The 21,041-nt window shown below is 44.1% G+C and overlaps 1 protein-coding gene across 1 annotated transcript in view; it reads left to right on the top strand.

The window, feature by feature from the left end:
- Nucleotides 1-3,539: 3,539 nt before the first annotated feature.
- The window catches only part of SLITRK6 (SLIT and NTRK like family member 6), a 53,850-nt gene continuing 36,348 nt past the window's right edge, over nt 3,540-21,041 (top strand). Inside the window, exon 1 of the mRNA XM_033950074.1 lies at nt 3,540-4,404. Coding sequence (XP_033805965.1) covers nt 4,387-4,404 — 18 coding nt within the window. The 5' untranslated portion in view covers nt 3,540-4,386. The remainder of the gene's footprint in view (nt 4,405-21,041) is intronic.

Below are 21,041 nucleotides of genomic sequence, written 5' to 3'. Positions count from 1 at the left end.
ATTACCTTCTTCGGGCAGCAGCAGCGTTTACAATTCGCTGCTGTTGCCGGCTTCAGGCCTTGTTCTCTGCCGGGTCCTGCCTACTTCCAGTTTTCATGAAGACAGGACCCGACAGAGAGGAAGGCCTGAAGCGGGCAACATCAGTGAATTGTGAATGCTGCTGCTGCCCGATGAAGTTCAGGACATCGGGGAAGGAGCAGGGAGAAATCGGCTGCTGGCTTGGGGGTGAGGGTAGGGAAAGAATCGTGGAAGTGGAGAAATCGGCACGATGGCTTTGTGCAGGCTAGGGGGAGAGAGAAAGAAAGGAAAAAATAAAGAGGGGGGGCCAGGGGGAGAGAGAAAGAAAGGCAGAAATAAAGAGGGGTCAGGGGGAGAGAGAAAGAAAGGCAGAAAGAAAGAGGGGGACCAAGGGGAGAGAAAGAAAGGCAGAAATAAAGAGGGGGTCAAGGGGGAGAGAAAGAAAGGCAGAAAGAAAGAGGAGGGCCAGGGGGAGAGAGAAAGAAAGGCAGAAAGAAAGAGGGGGACCAAGGGGAGAGAAAGAAAGGCAGAAATAAAGAGGGGGGGTCAAGGGGGAGAGAAAGAAAGGCAGAAAGAAAGAGGGGGGCCAGGAGGAGAGAGAAAGAAAGGCAGAAATAAAGAGGGGAGCCAGGGGGAGAGAGAAAGAAGAAGGATCAGAAGAAGGACCAGAGACTCATGAAATCACCAGACAAAAAAGTAGGAAAAATGATTTTATTTTCAACTTAGTGATCAAAATGTGTCCGTTTTGAAAATTTATATCTGCTGTCTATATTTTGCACTATGGCCCCCTTTTACTAAACCGCAATAGAGTTTTTTAGCGCAGGGAGCCTATGAGCGTCGAGAGCAGCGTGGGGCATTCAGCGCAGCTCCCTACGCTAAAAACCGCTATCGCAGTTTAGTAAAAAGGGAGGGGGAATATTTGTCTATTTTTGTATAGTTGTTACTGAGGTGACATTGCATAAAGTCATCTGCCTTGACCTCTTTGAAAACCCGCGGAATATAAATGATAATTAACATTTTCTCTGCGTACAGCGTGCTTTGTGTTTTTAAAATTTTATTGTTGGTAGATCATTTTGACTTGGCCACAAAGGTAGGGAGGGAGGGGAACTGCTGAAGGACATCTAATAATCCTTGCAGGCTTGACTGCAGGGAATTATTTTTGTAAAATCATGTTTTGTTATGTGACTGGCATTATCTAGACTTTAATTTCTATGAATGAATAGAATGAAAATGATATAAAATTACTTGCTTGTTTTTATGTGCGTGCGCTGAAGGAAAGTGGAGAGAGAGTGGGCTGAGGATGCTGAAGGGAAATGGGGAAGAAAGTGGGGAGAAGACGCTGATTTATAAATTGACAATTGTACAGAATATTGTTTCTTTTTATACTTTAATATAAACAATTCAAGGCTTGTGTGGATGGAATCAGGTGGTTTGCGGGGATGGGGACCGAGCTTACGGGGATTAGTCCAATAAAATTGTATTTTTTTATATCTCATTATTTGTTTTATTTTTATTTGTTAATTTATAAAGTGGTGATTGCTATGTATCAGTTTTTTCAAATTTACATCTATTGTATTTATATTTTGCACTGTATTAGAGGACATGTGTTACTGTTTTTTGTGGTGTTGCATTGTATCCAGGGTCTGGTTTCTTGGCGGATCAGTTTAACTTTTGTCTACATATTTCTATTTTTAGTTTGTGATTATTCCATTTTGGGCGAGGGTGTATCTCTGTTCTGTGTGTATGAAAAAGACATAGTTTTCAGTTGGCATTGACTACAGGACCAATTGACTGTGCGGGATCTGGCTTGTTTAGTTTTACAATGTATGTGTTGGTGTTCTAGTGCTCACTGCAGTGTTTAAGATGCAGCCTTTTCCTAGGTACACTCTTGTGGTGCGATATGTAGATTGGTACTAAAAATCATATTTTTCATATAGATGGGGGGGGTGTCAAAAAATGATGGGCCCCGGGTGCCACATACCCTAGGTACGCCACTGACCTGAATAAATTCATGTAAACCAGGGGTGCCCACACTTTTTTGGCTTGCAAGCTACTTTTAAAATGACCAAGTCAAAATGATCTACCAACAATAACATTTTTTTAAAAAACACAAAACACACTGTACACAGAGAAAATGTTAATTATCATTTGAATTCAGATTTTTTTTCAGAGGTCAAGGCAGATGACTTTAAAATATGCAATGTCACCAGTTAGTAACAACTATACTAAAATAGACAAATATACCTCCTCCCCTTTTACTAAACCGCACAGGGAGCTGCACAGGGAGCTGCACTGAATGCCTTGCGCTGCTCTCGATGCTCATAGGCTCCCTGCGCTAAAAACTGCTATTACGGTTTAGTATAAGGGGGCCATAGTGCAAAATATAGGCAGCAGATATAAATTCTCAAAAACAGACACATTTTGATCACTAAATTGAAAATAAAATCATTTTTCCTATCTTTTTTGTCTGGTGATTTCATGAGCCTCTGGTTGCACTTCCTTCTTCTGTAAAGCCAATATTTCTTTCTTTCTTTCTGCCTTTCTTTCTCTCTCCCCCTGCCTGCATACCTTTCTTTCTCTCTTCCCCTGCCCTTCTCTTTATTTCTGCCTTTCTTTCTCTGTCCCCCTGCCATCGTGCCAATTTTTCCACTTCCCCGATTCTTTTCCTATCCCCACCCCCAAACCACCAACGCGATTTCTCCATGCTGCTTCCACGAGCCAGGCCTGGCGTTGCCTTTGCGATCTTTTTCTCCTTGCTGCTTCTCCAAGCCAGGCCTGGCGTGTACAAGCGCCGGGCCCACAAGATTTCACCTCTGATGTCAATTCTAACGTTGGGGGAGGATGTTCCAGGCCAGCCAGGCAGCGATTGGCTGGCCCAGAATTTCTTCTCCAACGTCAGAATTGACGTCAGAGGTGAAGTCTTGTGAGTCCGGCTTGTACACACCAGGCCTGGCTTGGAGAAGCAGCAGGGAGAAAAAGATCGCAAAGGCAACGCAATCGACTCGCGTTGCCTTTGCAATCTACTGGTCGATTACAATCAACCATTTGGGCACCCCTGATGTAAACCATTCAGAGCTCCCCTGGGTGAATAGTATAAAAAATTGAATAAATCTGAATAATTAGTTTCAACAAGGTTGACCAGGTTACTAAAATTCTAAGTCCAAAGGTTACTAAAATTCTTTTTTTTTTTTCCCTCTGTGTGATAAGTTATAACCTATTTTTTTCTGCCCCTCTGGCTGTCATTCTGCAGGGAGTCCCCGCGCTGACGTCTTCTTCTCCGCTGGTCCGCCCACACAGGAAGAGAAGAAAATGTCATAGGGGGCGGGACCCGTAAGCCTATTTTTATTCCCGTCTGGTTGTCATTCTAAAAAAACTAAAGGGGAAGAGAAGAACGTGTCATAAGGGGCGGGACCGGCAGAGAAGGAGAAGACGGCGTTGTAGGGGACTCCAGTAAATGCAGCAGCTGTGGCAATCAAAAAAAGAGGAGGTCTGCTGTTAAGGTGGACCAGGATCCTGGAAAATCCGTGAAATCCTGCAAATCCTGCAATTTTACCAGGATCTCAATACAAGTCTATGAGGATCCTGGAAATCCTGCAAATCCTGGTTTTACCCAGGCCCGCTTTCTACCCCAAGTGGTGAGCTATGCCAGACAGTGCAGATTGTAGCACACATATGTAAGCGAAAAAGCACAAATCTGTCTCTCCAGAACGCAAGCTGCAGACTATTCTGTACAAAATATCTGAGTATACACACAAACACAGAGTAGGAAGCGGAAGAATCCGACTGTGCTAAGGTGGAGCTCTGTGTTTGTAATAAAACGACACTAGTAGATTAAAGATCGCAGTAGGGAAGGACTTTTAAAGATTGATTCAAAAGCCAAGAAGTTCACTTGTTTACGCCTACCTGCTAGCCTCTGGCAATTGACTAACAACAAACCGAGCTAACAAGAAATACTAGAAGGAGGAAAGAGAACACGGTCAACGTCTGGATTTCAAAGCTATGGAAATCGAGAATGATCACTGTTAACGCTGATTAACAGATCCTTCTGCTCAGCAACTTGTAATTGTTTTTGGAGACCTTTTGCAATTCAGTCTACAATAATCGGGAATTTTCCTTTAAATTTCAATGAAGAAAGGATAATTGAGGACTCTCATGCATTTTCAGTTAAATACACTGCTCACCGTCGTTTTCTCCCTAGAATGTAGACTCTAAATGTAGTTCTTACAGTAAGAAAAAATAATAATCTACATACTATTCATGTCTATTTTTCTTCAAAAGTAATTGGACTGTGATGCAAAAGCTGCTTTAGCCACACATTACTTTAATAAAGAGTCTTTGTTCTCCAGATCCCTATTGCTGATACCGTATATGCTCCTGACTGCACAGGTAAGCACATTTTCTTTTTAAAAAAATTGTTCTAAATCATTTTCAAAACAACCTTCTGCTATGAATATTTACTGTATACTTACATGATGACACCCTTTTCACTTTATGTAGCCTTTTTTAGCCTTTTAAAAGAATTGAACTCTATGATACTGATTTAAATATGTTTTCAAAATACCCTGTAATGAATTGTCTGTCTTTGGGCATTGAGTTCTAAAACAACAAGACTGCTTATTATTTCAAAATAAAGAGCAAAGCAGATTATTATTTTGTCTTTGAAATCTGTTTGCTTCATAAATCAGATAAGTCTTTGTAGCTTTTGGGAAAAGCTATTAAATGAGCTGTACCTTTTTACCTGCAGGTTTCAGCATTTAGGCCCAGATTCTCAAAACTTTAACACGGTTTCTAAACTTGTTGCAGACGGTTTAGCCTGCATGCATTTTAGTAGCAGATTATCAAAATGTCTTTAGCGAGCTTTCTAGTAGTCTCCGACACTGCCATGCAAATGAGCTCTTGAATTTTGAAATGAGCATTTCATTGGATTCTTAAAACTCACCGAGTCATTCTCCAAGAGCGACAAAAATCAGCAACTGGTCTGGGGGTGCCAGTTAAAAGTGCATATTGTGGCATGTGTGTTGACTGTGGCTAATGAAAAAATTAAAAAAATGATAGAAGAATCATAAATTGTCTTTTTTTGTGGGAGTAGTAAAAGCATGCTTCTTGAGCGCATGTATTGTAGCCCCCCCTTGGCAGCGGGAGAGATGCCCAATCTCTCCCGCCACCAAGAAACACACCTTCAGCACCCCCTCGGCAGTGGGAGAAATGCCCAACCCACACATCCCCTGGTAGTGGGAGAGATGCCCAATCTCTCCTGCAGCCAACTGACAACACCCTTGGCAGCGGCAGAGATGCCCATGCTCTCCCGCCGACATGCAACAGCCCCCATCCATGCCTCCAATGACCCTGCCCTCTCCTCCTTACCTTACTTTCAGATGGCTGGCCAGAGGGATGCCTACTCCCTCGGGCCAGCTGGCCCATCTCTTCAAAATGGAGGGCCTTCCTCTCCCTACTGCATTCTGGGATGCATCCTGCATTTGGGGAGGGGCCTAATGCTCTGATTGGCTCAGACACATAATGCCCCACCTATAGGAAGGGCCTTAAACAGATTGGGCCAATCAGAGCCTCAGGCCCCAACCCAGTGCATCCCAGGGTTCACTGGGGAGGGGAAGACCTGCCATTTTGAAAAGGCAGGCCAACTAGCTGGAGGGAGTAGGCATCCCTCCGGCCAGCCATCTGAAAGTAAGGTAAGGGGGAGAGGGTGGGGTCGGTGGAAGTACGGAGGGTGGGGAGGTGGGGTGTAGTGGTGGGAGAGAGTGAGCATTTCTCCCGCTGCCAACCGACACCCCCCCAACCCCCCTTGGCAGCGGGAGAGATTGGGCATCTCTCCCGCTGCCGGAGGAGTGTTGCATAGCAGTGAGAGAGATTGGGCATCTCTCCGCTAGAGGTGTGCTTCTTAGCAGTGGAAGAAATTGGGCATCGCTTCCGCTGCCAAGGGGGTGTTGGGTGCAGGGCCGTATTACCCAATAGGCCAACTAGGCACGTTCCTAGGGCCCAAAATAGTCAGGGGGGCCCGCTGAAGGACGACATACCAGACCGCAACGGGCCCCACCTCTTCCCTCAATGGCAATGGGCCCCCACCCGACGATAACAACGCCGGCCTTCCCCCTCAGCATCGACTGATGGCAATGCAGCCAATGAAGCTCAAAGAAGATCCCACGATGACTGCGTCTGCCGGAAGAAGTAAGTGACATCGGAGGGGGATCTTCATCGAGCTTCATTAGCTGCTTTGCCGTTGGTCGATGATGGGGGGAGGGCTGTCGTTGTTGTCGTCAGATGGGGGCCCGATGCTGTGGGGGGGGTGACATTGTTGTTGTCAGGTGGGGGCCGGTTGCCTGGAGGGGGCACGTTGCCGTTGCTGTATGGAAAGGGTGGTGGAGGGAGAGAAAGGGGGCATATGTTGATGGAATTGGTGTGCAGGGAAAAGGGGAAAACAAGGGGTAAGCATACTGGATGGATTTAGAACATAAGAACATAAGAACATAAGAATTGCCATCTCCGGATCAGACCCATGGTCCATCGAGTCCGGCGATCCGCACACGCGGAGGCCCAGTCAGGTATACACCTGATTGTTCTAATCACCCATATCCCTCTATGCCTCTCATAAGGAGATGTGCATCTAATTTGCCTTTGAATCCTAGCACAGTGGATTCCTTAATAACCTCCTGTGGAAGAGCATTCCATGCGTCCACCACTCGCTGCGTAAAGCAGAACTTCCTGACATTTGTCCTGGACTTGTCACCCCTTAGCTTCAAACCATGTCCTCTTGTCCGTGTCACATTGGACAATGTAAATAATTTGTTTTTCTGCTCTATTTTATCGATGTCTTTCAGTATTTTGAACGTCTCTATCATGTCCCCTCGCAGCCTCCTCTTCTCAAGGGAGAACAATCCTAGTTTCTTGAGTCGTTCCTCATATTCCAATTTCTCCATACCTCTTATTAGTTTCGTTGCTCGTCTCTGCACCCTCTCCAGCAGTTTTATATCCTTCTTTAGGTTGGGAGACCAATGTTGTACACAGTATTCCAAGTGTGGTCTGACCATTGCTCTATAAAGCGGCATTATGACTTTCTTCGATCTACTCGTGATTCCTTTCTTTATCATGCCCAACATTCTGTTTGCTTTCTTTGCCGCTGCCGCACATTGTGCCGACGGCTTCAGGGTCCTATCTATCAGTACACCCAGGTCCTTTTCTTGTTCGCTCTTACCCAGAGTTGCTCCTGACATTCTATACTCGTGTTCCTTATTCTTACTACCTAAATGCATTACTTTGCATTTCTCCACGTTGAACTTCATCTGCCATTGCTCTGCCCATTTCTCTAGCTGATACAAGTCGCTCTGGAGTTCCTCGCTATCTTCCTGCGATCTGATTTCCCGGCATAGCTTTGTGTCGTCTGCAAACTTAATGATCTCACTGGATATTCCGCCTTCCTTAGGTTGGAGGGAAAGAAAGAGGGCTAATGTTGATGGAAGTGGGGAGAAGAGAGAGAAGAGAGTGAAAGATGGAAGGGGGAGGCATACAGTTTCTGAAAGTGGCATAAGACAGGGTAGTTGGGAAGAGAAATGGAGAGATGATGGACCCTGGGGTGGTGGGGAAGGAGGGAGAGATGCTGGATGAAAAGGTAGTTGAGAAAAGGACAGATGGTGGATCTGGGGATGGTGGGGTACATTGCCGAAGCTGCAGATATGGACATAAAAAAAGGAAAGATGCCAGACCTCTGAGGGAGGGAAGGGAAACCGAAGGGGAGGACAGAGATGGAAGATGGATGGTTAGCACGGAGAAAGAGGAAAAGGACAAAAGGGCAGGACACCCTGGCAAGCGAGTTATCAGAAGACAACCAGAGCCTGGGACCAACAAAAGGTAGAAAAAATAATTTAGTTTCTGTTTTGTGATTGCAATATTTATTTTGTTTACACCACAGAGCCGGTGTGGGGTTGGAGATGTTGTAACCCTATATGTCTGCTAAGACTAAGCCTTAGTCACTTAGAGGTCCTTTTATTAAGGTGCACATTTAGCGTGCGCAAAAGCAGTTAGCGTACCTTAATAAAAGGACCCCTAAGTATCTTAATTAAAAATTTGACCTGCAACTTAGCCTTTTTTTCAGATTTCAGCCCCTTATGTGATTGAGTTTGATCCCCTGATGTAGAGTGAGGCAGTTAGGCAATGTAAATTTGGTTATTAATATAGACTTATATTTCGGATAGTATTACTGCTTTACAATATATTTGAACGCTTTTATATACGTATTGAAAGGGTTCAGAGTTAATGTCCTGGGTAAGTAGGTGGGAAGGGAAGGAAGGGGGATTTGTTCAGAGATGTTTGGGGGTTGCATAGAAGAAAAACTGTGCACTAGTATGCTAATCTTTGTTTGTTTTGAATTAAAAAAAAAAAAGAAATATAAGTGGAAATAGAAAAGTAAATAAGAACACAGATAAATGGGGGCGGGGTGTGGGCGGAGCAGGCTCAGGGCGGCCCAGTATACTTGTGTGCCTAGGGGCCCTCAAAGAATTAATCCTGCCTTGGTTGGGTGTTTTGTTGTTTGGTGGCAGGAGAGACTGGGCATCTTTCCCACTGTCGAGTGGAGGGTTGCTTGTGGCTCAATTTTACATTGTTGGATTTTTTTTGCCTTTATTCTGCACATGTGCCCATCGCTCTCATCAGCGATGGGCACATGCAAATTTAGCAAATCTTCGCTACTCTCTGCAAACCTCATTTGCATGAGCGTTTTTTTGGAGAATGGCTCGCTTTTTTAAAATCGTTATTATAATGGCTGTGGCAGTGGTCTGTTGGTTTTTAACTTGACTTTTAGAGAATCTAGGCCTTAGTTCTTTTTTTTTTAATATTTCTACATTTTTGTTTTTTTTATATTTCTACATTTTTGTTTGACTTTAGGAACTCTGAAATTTCACAGTGGCATAGGAGTAAGTTGAAGGCTTTTATTTTTTAAACCTTTTGACTATTAATTATGCAATCAACCTCTATGCTTATGTCTGTGTGTCAGTATTTTGAAAAACAATCTATAAGTTTAAAAAGTTGATGCACTTTCTAATGGATTTAAGAGCAATGCCATCTTTGGGACAAATTCTCCAAATGGCATCGTAAAGTTAGGTAGTTGTAATAATAATAATAATAATAACTTTATTTTTCTATACCGCCAACAATCTTGAGACTTCTAGGCAGTTTACATTGAAAGAGAGCTGGACAGTAAGCGAATTACAATATACAAATAGTCATTGAATTACAGTATACAGAATCATAAGATGTAGCGAATTACAATATATAGATTGTTAGAATTTCAAAAGTATACGCAGGGGAGGACATGTTAGAAAGAAAAGAGATTGATTTAGAAATTGAAATAGTTATTATTTAAGCGATAAAATCTATCGAATAAGGCAGTTTTTATGGCTTTTCTAAAAGCGTTATAGGTCAGTTTAGCTCCATTTATGTAGTCGTCTAACCAGTGTTGTTGTGTGTTTGCTTGGTACATAAAAGTTCTATCCAGAAAGATTTTGTATTTACAGCCCGTAATGCTTGGATAAGCAAATAGTTTGCAGTTTCTAGTTTGTCTTGTAGGGCTGTAAAGTACGAAGTGTGGTAGCAGGTAGGTGGGAGCTAGTCCCCAGACCAGCTTGAAACAGATGCAGGAGAACTTGAATATTATTCGAGCCTCCATTGGCAGCCAGTACAGCAGTCTGTAGTAGGGGCTAATATGGTCGCTTTTTTTCAATCCGAATATCAACCGGACTGCCGTGTCCTGAATAATTCTATGTTTCCTCACTGTTTTTTGGGGTATTCCCATATAAGCAATATTGCAATAGTCCAGTGTAGAAAGCACAAGCGATTGCACTAGTAGTCTGAATGATAATGGGTCAAAATATTTTTTGATGGTCTTTAACTTCCATAGTGCCAGGAAACACTTTTTTACCACTATGTTCGTGTGTTCGACCATTGTCAAATGTGTGTCTAAGGTGACTCCCAATATTTTTATTGTTTTAGTAATCATGTAGTCTTGATCTTTTATATGTATCGTTGTTTTGGTAATTTTGTCCGTTGGGCTTGCAAGGAAGACTGTTGTTTTTTCTGTGTTTAGTTTTAATTTGTGGTTGATTGTCCAATGTTCTATTTCGGTCATAATATGAGAAATGTATTCCGAGGTTTCGTTTGTTATGCTGTTCACTGGGATTAAAATGGAAATGTCGTCTGCATATATATAGTATATTAAGTTTAGCTTTTGTAATAAGTGTCCTAAGGATGATATGTAGATGTTAAATAGTGTCGGCGACAGTGGTGAACCCTGTGGTACTCCCGAGGGGTTTTTCCAGGGTCTTGAGTAAGTTCCACCACTAACCACACGATATAATCTTAGTTAAGAAACCCTGTATCCAGTTTCTTTCTCTTCCCGTAAGTCCTATTTCATCCAGGCAGTGTAGCATTATTTCGTGATCAACGAGATCAAAAGCACTACTGAAGACTAGTTGTAAAATCAGTGCACTTGTTCCTTTGCTGAATAAGCCGTATAGGTGATTAAGGATTGAGGCTAGGACTGTCTCAGTGCTAAAACCTTTTCTAAATCCTGATTGGTGTTCATTGAGTATGTTAAATTTGTCTAGGTTAACCAGTCCTTCAAGCATCTTGGTGAACAAGGGGATGCTTGCTATGGGTCTGTAGTTGGTTTTCTGGGCTAGTGAGTTTTTTTGATTTTTAGGGATGGATGTGATCAGTATGTGGCCCATTTCCTCATGAAATGTTCCCTCAGAGAGAGTGGTTGTTATCCAGTTAAATAGGTCCTTTTTAAAATCTAGTGTGGCTGCTTTCAAGGTCTTGGAAGGACATACATCCAGTAGGCAGTTTGATTTGGTATATTTATTGAACAGGGTTTGGAATTGGTGCCAGTTTGGAGGTTCGAAATGGTTCCAGAGCATGTCTACTCTGGTTTCATTATCGTGGGGTCTAAATTGGAATTCGAAGTTGGGTGAGGGGTGAAGGTATGGTTGATCTTACGTCTATGATTTTTTTGTTGAAAAAAGTGGCAAGTGTTTCTGCTGAGGGCATACATTCATTTCCCTGTAGCAGGATTTGGGTAGTGTCTGTTAGTTTGTTTAGCAACTTGAACAGTTCTCTGCTATTTGTTTTGGGTGTCCCTATTATCTGTGCGTAGTGTTTTGCTCGTTTTTCTCTAATTTGTTTTTTGTAGTTTTTCATTTTCTGTTTCCAATGTATTTTGTCTTCCTCTTTGTTTGTTTTTTGCCAGGTTCTTTCTAGTTTTCTCAGCTCTTGTTTTAGAGTTAGTAATTCAGAGTCGAACCATTCATTTCGTTCCCTTTCTTTCTTTTTGTATGTTTGGAATGGTGCTATTTGATCTAACACTTCTTTGCTAAACTTTGCCCATCTAGTTGGGAAGTCTTGTATTTCCTTAGTTTTGGGTTGTAGTTCGTAGTGGGTCCAGAATTCTATTGGATTTATAGTTCCTCTTCTGGTAATTGTGGTTGGGTTTGTTCTTTTATTTTTTGGTTGGAGTGATTTTTTTTTTTTGCCAATGCAGATCAAAATTACATATGTAGTGATCTGACCAGATGCATTTTTCCCAGGTCCCTATGCTGTGCTTGATCTTTGGGTCAGGGATTTCTTTTTGAGAAAAGGTAACTATGTCTAGTTGGTGGCCCTTTTCGTGTGTTTTCTCTGGTTTTGGTATTGTGAATGCAAGAGTTGTTAAGAAGGTGATAATTTCTATTATGTTTGATCTTTCCACTTGTTCTAGGTGAACGTTTAAGTCGCCCAGTAGTAGGTTATATGTTCCTTTTAAGGTGTTGATAGTGAGGTATTCGAAGAATTCTTCTCTAGTGTTAGTCCACTTTTTGGGGGGAATGTAAAAAAGTGTTACGGTTAATGCAGGTGATTTTGCAAGTTAATATTTCCAGGTCTTTTGTGGTTTTTGAGTCTATTTTGCTATAATTAAAGGGGTCTTTTAAAACTATCGCTATACCACCCCCTTTTTTCCAGTTTCTGGAAAGTGATATTATTTTGTATCCCTGGGGTAGCATTTCTTTCATAATTGTATCGGTGTCTGAAACCATCCATGTTTCAGTCAGGAATAGGAAGTTGGAGTTAGTTTGCGCCAACCAATCGTGCAGCATTTGAGCTTTGTTCTTACTGAACGGATGTACAGGTAATATCCCTTAAATTTATCATATTTAGCTGGGATGGGTGTTCTAAAGCATTCTATTTTTTTCAATTTTCTTTTCTTTATCTTACTTCTGTGGTGTTTGGGTGAGTTGCGAGTTCTATTTACTACGGGTATTTGTAACGGGCCTAGCTTTGACTATTCATAGAGATATTGATGAGGGTTGGTTGGTTTGCTTGACTTGGTTTGTCTGTACCAGGAAAAATGAATAGGGATTGGTTTGGGGGTTTTTTCATCGTTACACCACCTTCTATAAAATTTTAAGTACAGTATCCCCAGTATAAGTAGGTATTTGTTTAAAGTCGCCATATTTTTTTTTTTTTTGCCTAAGCTGCTTGGGAGGAAAGAAGTGTGGTATGGGGAGATAGACAGAGGGAAAGATGCAATATAAAAATAACAGTTGTTATACTTATCAGAGGGTTTTGGAGTCAGTCAGGTTTGTCACTTCTCAGAACGTCGCTTCTCCGCCGGCGTGCCGAAACGGTAGTGTGCCATTGGTGCTGTTCAATTTAAGGAACCCCCGCTAGTTTTGGGGGAGGGGCAGATCGGCTCTCGCACCCCGGGCTCTTACCTCCCTCGGACTGCCTGCCCGCCGGTTTCCTCTGTGCGGGAAAGGCAGCTCCCGCTGGAGATCTTCAAAAAGTTAAGCCCCCGCTGGTTTCGAAGGAGGGGCGGATCGGCTCTCGCACCCCAGGCTCTTGCCTCCCTCGGATTGCCTGCCCACTGGTTTCCTCTGTGCGGGAAAGGCAGCTCCCGCTGGAGATCTTCAAAAAAGTTAAGCCCCCGCTGGTTTCGGGGGAGGGGTGGATCGGCTCTCGCACCCCGGGCTCCTGCCTCCCTCGGTAGGCATCCTACTGCTGTCTAACAAACCAATTGTGATGCACTTAAAAAAAAAAATGCAGGAACTATTCTTAGGTACCTGTCCTGCACCTATGGAGGCACTCAGGGATGCCTATAGATGCCTAAGGCAGGTGTGGGTGTGGTTTGTGCCAGAAGTGGCTTAGGCATCCTTATGCGCCTCCTCCATAAGCATGAGATTGGCACCTTTAAATGTAGGCCTTTAAAAAGCTGGCCTGTATTTAAGGCACCGAAGTTACAAAAAAAGACGCCATTCTGGATATAGCACCTGTCACTGACCGACATGTGGCAGGTATCCATTTTGCAGGTGCCTGCCGTGGCAGGCGCCACTTCCAGAATCAGGCTCATAATGTCTATATTATAGAAAATAATATACAATGTTTTAATGATGACTATGAGGAGGTGCTGAAAAGTTCTCAGCCCAACCAAGAAGAGAATGACTTGATTATGTTTCAATCAATGATCTGAAACAATGTCAAAACATAGAATTTTGTGCAAACCGACACAATGAAATTAGGGCTCTTTTTACTAAATGGCATTAGAGGTTTTTAGCACGAGCCAGTGAGGTAAACGCTTTGATGCTCATAGAATTCCTATGAGTGTGGGAGAATTTACTGCTCCGGTCCACACTAAAAACTTCTAGCGCAGCTTGATAAAAGGGGTCGTAAGATAACATTCTTTTCAGCTAAAGTGGCAAAATAATGCTCAGAATTTAGGAAGTTGGTTGTTTGGGCTGAGAATTTTATAGCACTCCTTCATAATCATATTTTTTTCAAAAATTTCTAGAATCATCTAATCAAACAACTTATTTAGAGCTTCAGTAACATTTGTTTTTCAGCATCCAGAGCAGGGGTGCTCACACTTTTTGGGCTTGTGAGCTACTTTTTTTATTTTTTATAAATCTTTATTCATTTTCAAACTTACAATAAGTGTGTCAATATGTTAAAACAAATTAACCATAAATATATCAGTTAATAATCATCAATAGTACAAATGATATGCTATTATCTCCCACCCTTCCCACCTCTTCCTATTATATAATCAAATACCTTGTACAATATATAGTGATAAAATTACCCCGCTCATAATTGAACCTGTAAAATTTAAGGGAAAACTGGAGTAGATTAAATTATAATTTCTGGTGGAATTTCTTATGTCATATTTATAAAATGGAAAGATTTATTGCAATACAGCCAGGGTGTTTTAGGAAATTTCAAGATGTGTGGGAGCCATTAACAAAGATAACATTTGTCATATGATACTGTGCTGTTTGGTATGGCAATGAGAGCAAAAAGTCAGATTTCTTCAAATTATTACTTATAATGACTGGGATTGCCATTCAACAAATTATGTATAATTGGAAAAACTGGATAGTCCCTGTGGCCCAGCATGTTCCCAGCCTTCTCTCCCTTTACATTCCGTGAAGCTGAAAAAACTGCCGGCCTCGGCAGTGATTCAGCTACATCGCCCCTGCTTTCCGTGTCTGCCTCTGCAATCCACCCGGGTAGAAACAGGAAGTTGCGTCATTGGCAGAAGCGGAAAGCAGGAAGGGGAGCCGCGGGCGATGTAGCTGAATCACTGCCGAGGCTGGCAGGTTTTTCAGCTTCACAGAAGGTAAAGGGAGAGAAGGCTGGGAACATGCTGGGCCACAGGACTATCCAGAGCCTTGGTACTGGGCCGTGAGAAGGGAAGTTCCCGGACCATGACTCCCAGGCCGGGAACACAACCCTCATGGCTGGCACCCGGGGCGAACCGCCCCCCCCCCCCTTGGTACGCCACTGATTGTGGTTTAGTAAAAGGGGGCCATAGTGCAAAATATAGACAGCAGATATAAATTCTCAAAACGGACATATTTTGATCACTAAATTGAAAATAAAATCATTTTTCTACCTTTGTTGTCTGGTGATTTCATGAGTCTCTGGTTGCACTTTCTTCTTCTGACTGTGCATCCAATATTTCTTCCCTTCTTTCAGCCTCCTGCATGCTTCCTCTCCTCCAGACCTCATTCCCTCCCCCAACTTTTTCTTCCTCTCTCCCTGCCCCCTCCCATTTTTTTTCTATCTCTTTTTTCTATCTATTTTCTTTCTTTCTTTCTGTCTCCCTGCCCCCTTTCTTTTTGTCTGTCTTTCTCTATCCATGCCCCCTTTCTTTCTGTCTCCCTGTCCCCCCTTTCTTTCTGTTTCCCTTCTTTCTTTCTGTCTCCCTGTCCCCCCCTTTCTTTCTTTCTTTCTGTTTCCCTGCCTGCCCTCTTTCTTTCTTTGTCTTTCTTTCTTTCTCCCTGCCCTCCCCCAAGCCCCTGCCACCGCTGCAATCGGGGAACAGGTCCCCAAGCCGCCTGCCGCTGAGTTGTGAGTTCTCCCTGCTTCCTGATGTGGTAAACAGAAGCGCCGGGCTGACAGCCTTCCACCTGACATCAATTCTGATGTCGGAGAGGAAGTTCCGTGCCAGCTAGGCAGCAATTGGCTGGAACGGATCTTCCTCTCCAATGTCAGAATTGACATCAGGGGTGGGGGGAAACTGGTCGGCCCGGTGCTTCTGTTTACCGCATCGAGAAGCAGGTAGAATGTGAAGGCATTGCAAGCTCGGGATGGACTCCATGATTGACTTGTGTTGCCTTCACGATCTACTGGTCGATTGCGATCGACCTTTTGGGCACCCCTGATCTAGAGGATATTTCTTTTTTTTTTTTTTGTTTAACTAAAGATTAGCAAAAGTTATCTGTGGCAGGGCCCAAGGGAATAAAATGGGTCCTGTTGCAGATAACCTGCACTAGCCTTTAGTTAAAGACCCCTTAAGTTTGTTACTCAGTTAACCTTAGATAAAAGACTGTTCTAATTGTACCTTTGAGATGGGGTTAAAAATTATGTTAATAAACATAACAATTGGGAATACATATCAGAAACAAAATTATTGCAATTCTAACTTTGTCCCACTCTGTCCCAACCATATGATTTGTAAAGAATTAGAATAGAGATTCATCACAAAATGGGTGAGCTGCCTCTTGAAGCTGTGAGCTGCCTCTTGAACTCTGCCTGTAATTAGAGTAGCCATTCTATGTTCTATTTCCTAACCTTGAAAATAAGTATTCAAAGAATATAAATGAGCATAGTGTCAACTTTAATTAATTTATTTATTCTTCAACTTATAGGGGTCTTATTTTCACATTGTGTAAACACAATGCAATTAACCCCACTATCAGGTGCATATTAAATTTATAGATCAGATTTATATTCATGAAAGCAGGCCATCCTTTTTCAGATCTTTCTGATTTGAATCTTACGATTTGGGTTTCTCTGTATTGGTGCTTTTCTGCAAACAATGTACCTAATGCATGATTACAGATTCCCCCCAAAAAAGACAGGGGGGGAGGGGGGAGATGATGAGGTTGAGAAAGTTCCTCAATTTAGTTACCCACAATTATGTTTTAAATTTGTAGCTATAACATCTGTATTGTATATGCTGAAATAATCCTATTAATAAGGGCTTCACATTTCCTTCAATATATTTATGAATGTTTTGCTCTTTCTCAAAATCTATTACCGCATTTTTCGCTCCATAAGAAGCACCCCAGATTTAGAGAAGGAAAACAAGAAAAAAAAAACCATTCCTGAACCAAATTGTATACTAATATATACCCGACACCTTTAAATTCCATCCCAGCCCCCCGGCACCTTTAAATTCTGTCCCAGCCCCCCCAAGCAATCAATTATCACTTTTACATACCCCCCAGCACCTTTAAATTCCATCCCAGTACCTTTAAATTTTGGAGGTCAGTGGCTGCCTGCTGCTTGTTGGGGCCTGTGGCACACAAGTGTGCTAATGCCTGGGCCCTCAGCACTTCCTAATTGTGTCGGTCACTGGTGCTTCGCAGGGCAGCTGCCTGGTGATTACCGGCACGTCGGGGCCAGTGGCGCACAAGCGTGCTGCTACGTGGGTGTGCACCACTTCTGAATGGCTGCCTCAGTAGGGTGGGGGGGTGGTGGTATATTCACTTCATAAGACGCACCCTTATTTTCACCCACTTTTTTGGGGAGAAAAAGTGTGTCTTATGGAGAGAAAAACACGGTATCAAAAATATGTCATGACAATTATTCAGTCACCTGTGATTCACCTGTCCTTATGGAAAAAAAGCATAATGAGACACTAATGAGCAATTTAAGACCAATTTAGCTTATTTACTGCTAATATTGTACAAAAAAGAACTTCTGACCCTAAGAATTTGTTTCTTTTGTAAGAAACTATAGGTTTTTGAAGAGTTCTTGTACATTATAAACAAAACCTCTAAATCAATTTAATTTAACTGATTTGATTTTATTATAATTAATAAAATACAAAATGTCCAAGTATTTGTAAAATGGTAGATAACACTTCTACTCTACCCTCTGCATCATGCACCATGGTCAAGAAGCAATTTTGATGCACTTGCATCCCTTGTGCATCTAAGCTCTATGACCTTGGATGAGTGTTTGAAGATGTGTGATGGGGTGGGTCATATTATGTCAAAACAGAATTTTGTTTAACAAAATAAGAACTTTTTTCAACTACAGTGGCAAAATAACACTCAATATTTAGGAAGTTGGTTGGTTGGGCTGAAAAATTTTCAGCACTCCCTTGTGTTCATGGCTATATGGGTGATGGTATGTTATATGCCTAGGGACATTGTCTTGTGAGATACTGTAGCTAGGAGTACACTCTTAAGAATATAAGCTAGGTTACATAGGCATCAGGATGGGGATGAGGTACAGGGGCCAGGCCTCCCCCCCCCCCAAATTCCCGGTGATAATGTATCTACACAGGCAGCACACTCCTGAGAACGGCATCTTGCTGCTGTCCAGCATACCTGCTGGTGGCCTCTCTCTGCTGTGAATCTTCCCTGACAGTGTATCTTCCCCAATGGTATATCTACATAGGCAGCACACTCCTGAGAGCAACATCTTGCTGCTGGCTAGCATACCTGCTAGTGGCCTCTCTGCTGTGAATCTTCCCTGACAGTGTGGCAGTAAAGGGAGTTGGAGAGATGAACTCTGAATCTCTCCCTCTCTTTCTCTCTTTTTTCTTTCCCTACTCCCTTTTCAGCAAGGGAGGGAATGAGAGAGAAAGAGATAACAGCGGGATCTGGATAGTCTCTGTTGCTACCCATCAACTCCCTTTTACCCATAACCCACCCCTAAATGAAACCAGCACACTTCATTATGGTATATATAGCCGCAGCTCTTTATTAAATCCACCATAACAATAAATTAACATGAATAACTTAACCTCATAAACATATTGACCCTCTATTGACAAACAACATCAGCAAGCTCCTCCCGAGCTACCCCTATGTAACCATTAACCTTTGTCCCCGACCCCGCCACAAACAGCAAGCGTCCGAGGGGTGGCATGACCTCATGCCCCTTTAACCCGGGTCACCTGACCCCAAGGCACGGCTCCCAGCCGGCCCCCCGCTCATCGCCTGATGAGCCCCAGCACCCAGTAGCTCGGGAGACCCGCCTACCCGAGCTACCAAGGCCACCACCGCGGGAGGGTGGGAGGGAGAAAAACCGTCCTGGAAGACCTGAAAGAACTGAGTCCTCCAGGGTCCCGATCTACTCATTCCCTCTGCCCGCCCCTCCATCTCAACTTCACCCTCACCCCCGCTGAGAGACGCAGAAAATGTCATCGATCTCGAACCCCCGCCGTGGAAGCCGCCAACCTGCGCGAAAAGGCCCTACCCATAGGCAGCACCCTACAAGCAAAATTAAGAGAACCCAACAAGGACTGAACAGTATGCAACGTAGACTTGGGAGCAGTAACCACCTGCTCAATGAGGCTAATCAACTGATGAACCTTCACCGCAGGAAGGCGAGTAACCATAGCCACAGAATCCAACTCTATCCCCAAAAATACCAAGGAAGTAACTAGCCCCTCAGATTTCTCAGAAGCTAAAGGAACACCAAAATCGTCCGCCATCCCCTCGAACATCAATTTAAGTCGCGCACAAAATCCAGTACCTCCCGCACCGATAAACAAAAAATCATCTAAGTAGTGAACGACAGAATCCACTCCTACCTTCTGAACCAAAACCCAATGCAAGAAAGAACTAAACATCTCAAAATACGCACAGGAAATGGAGCAACCCATGGGCAAACAACGATCGTAAAAATACAAACCCTCAAAACGAAAACCCAACAGCGGGTAGGACCGAGGATGGATAGGCAACAAACGGAAAGCCGATTCAATATCCACCTTCGCCAACTGAGCACCCCGCTCCGCGCCAACTATAAGCTGAAGAGCACTATCGAGCGACGCATAACGAACCGAACAAAGGTCACGCGGAATGCCATCGTTAACCGACTGCCCTAATGGCTGGGACAAATTGTGAATCAAACGAAACTGGCCGGGTACCTTCTTAGGTATAACAGCTAGAGGCGAAAGCTGCATCGGTGAAAAGGGGGGCTCCCGAAATGGGCCTGCAATACGCCCCAAACGAATCTCCTCTGCCAACTTGCCCCATACCACGCTCCGCAGTCGGGAAACCGATGAAGAATTTTGAACCCGCGCCTCCTGCAACACACCTAGAAAAGGAATCTCGAACCCTTCAGTAAAACCAACTTCCAACATGACAGCCTCCTTTCGCCGCCCATAACTCCTCAACTATGGGCGCAAGGCATCAACACGAATTGGGGTAGGCACTGAGGCCGCAACATTACTTCCCCGGTCCAGCAGCTGCTCCCCCAGTACGCTTGGGGCATTTAACGGCCGCGTGTGGCTGACCGCAAATGGAGCAGGCATGACGAAATTTACAGTCGGGAAAAGGACAAGTGGTTTTATTGAATTTCCAACACAAGTCGGATCCTGCTGAGGATGTCCCCCCCGATTCCCCACGAAAGGGCCGCCCACCACTAATACCCCCCGTGGGGCGAACGGTCGTCCCCGATATAGATTTGGAGGCCATATGGGTGAGCCATAAATTAACATCTTGGGTACCCCAAGACATAAAACTATTTTCCTCCATTTTATCTCTAAAAGCCTCGTCATAATTTAACCAGGCCCATCCTCCGAAACGCTGATAAGAGTCTAAAATGGAGTCCGCATAAGCCAGCAGCAAGCCATAATCCGACGGATGAGCCCTACCCCAGACACTAGCAAGCCGCAAAAACGCGCGGACCCAGTTAATGATTGAACAAGCTACCGGAAATGTTTAAAATCCTTTCTATCCCGTTTGGCTTTCCTACGACTCCGCTTATGAGCTCTACCTTCCAAGAGGCGAAAAATATCTAGGCAGGACCGCCTCCGAATCTTCCGCCGCAAATCCTGCGGTACCTTTTCCCACAGCTCAGTAAGAGCCAACAACGCCGGAGTACCCCGAACCTCCCCCGTAGTGACCTCTCCACTACCCCCACCTGAAGACCCCAATCCGCCCGAAGGACCCGCATCAGACGAAGAGGAAGACGTCGCCCCCGACGAAGAAGACCCGGACGAAGAGGAAGAAGACCCCCGACGGTGATGCCTACACTTCTTACGCCGCGCCTTCCCTCCCCCAGCAACCTGAGCAGGCGCCTTGTTACCCGGAGTAGAAGTTCCCGGAATACCAGCAGTCGCTCCAGAGATGTCTCGGTCAGCAGTCCCGGCCGCCGCAGGGAGACTGGACACCAACACTGAACTGCCACGAACAGCAACTTCAGGCCTCTCAGACGAACTCTGTGTAGAACCCGTGGCGCCCCAGCCAGCAGCCACAGCAGCTCTCAGCGCCAAATCACGCTCCGAAGTGGAACATCCTGGTCTCTCCAGCGATCCCGAACTTCCAGCTGCGCTCAGTCCCTCCGTCTGCACGACCTGTCCTCCAGGAAGAATGCACGAAACCTGCGGAAAACAAGCAGAAAAGGAGGCAGGACCAGGAAAGCAAACTCCAGGCATACCCAACGGGATCCCCCAACCCCCTCCAAACCCACCACCAGGAACCATCCCCATGGCCATGCTCCCTGGAATACCCCTCCCCCCA

Source organism: Geotrypetes seraphini, chromosome 6 (assembly GCF_902459505.1).
Source record: "Geotrypetes seraphini chromosome 6, aGeoSer1.1, whole genome shotgun sequence".
Taxonomy (NCBI): Eukaryota; Metazoa; Chordata; class Amphibia; order Gymnophiona; family Dermophiidae; genus Geotrypetes; species Geotrypetes seraphini.
Note: the sequence above shows the minus strand (reverse complement) of the source record. Positions and strands in the feature narration are given on the sequence as shown.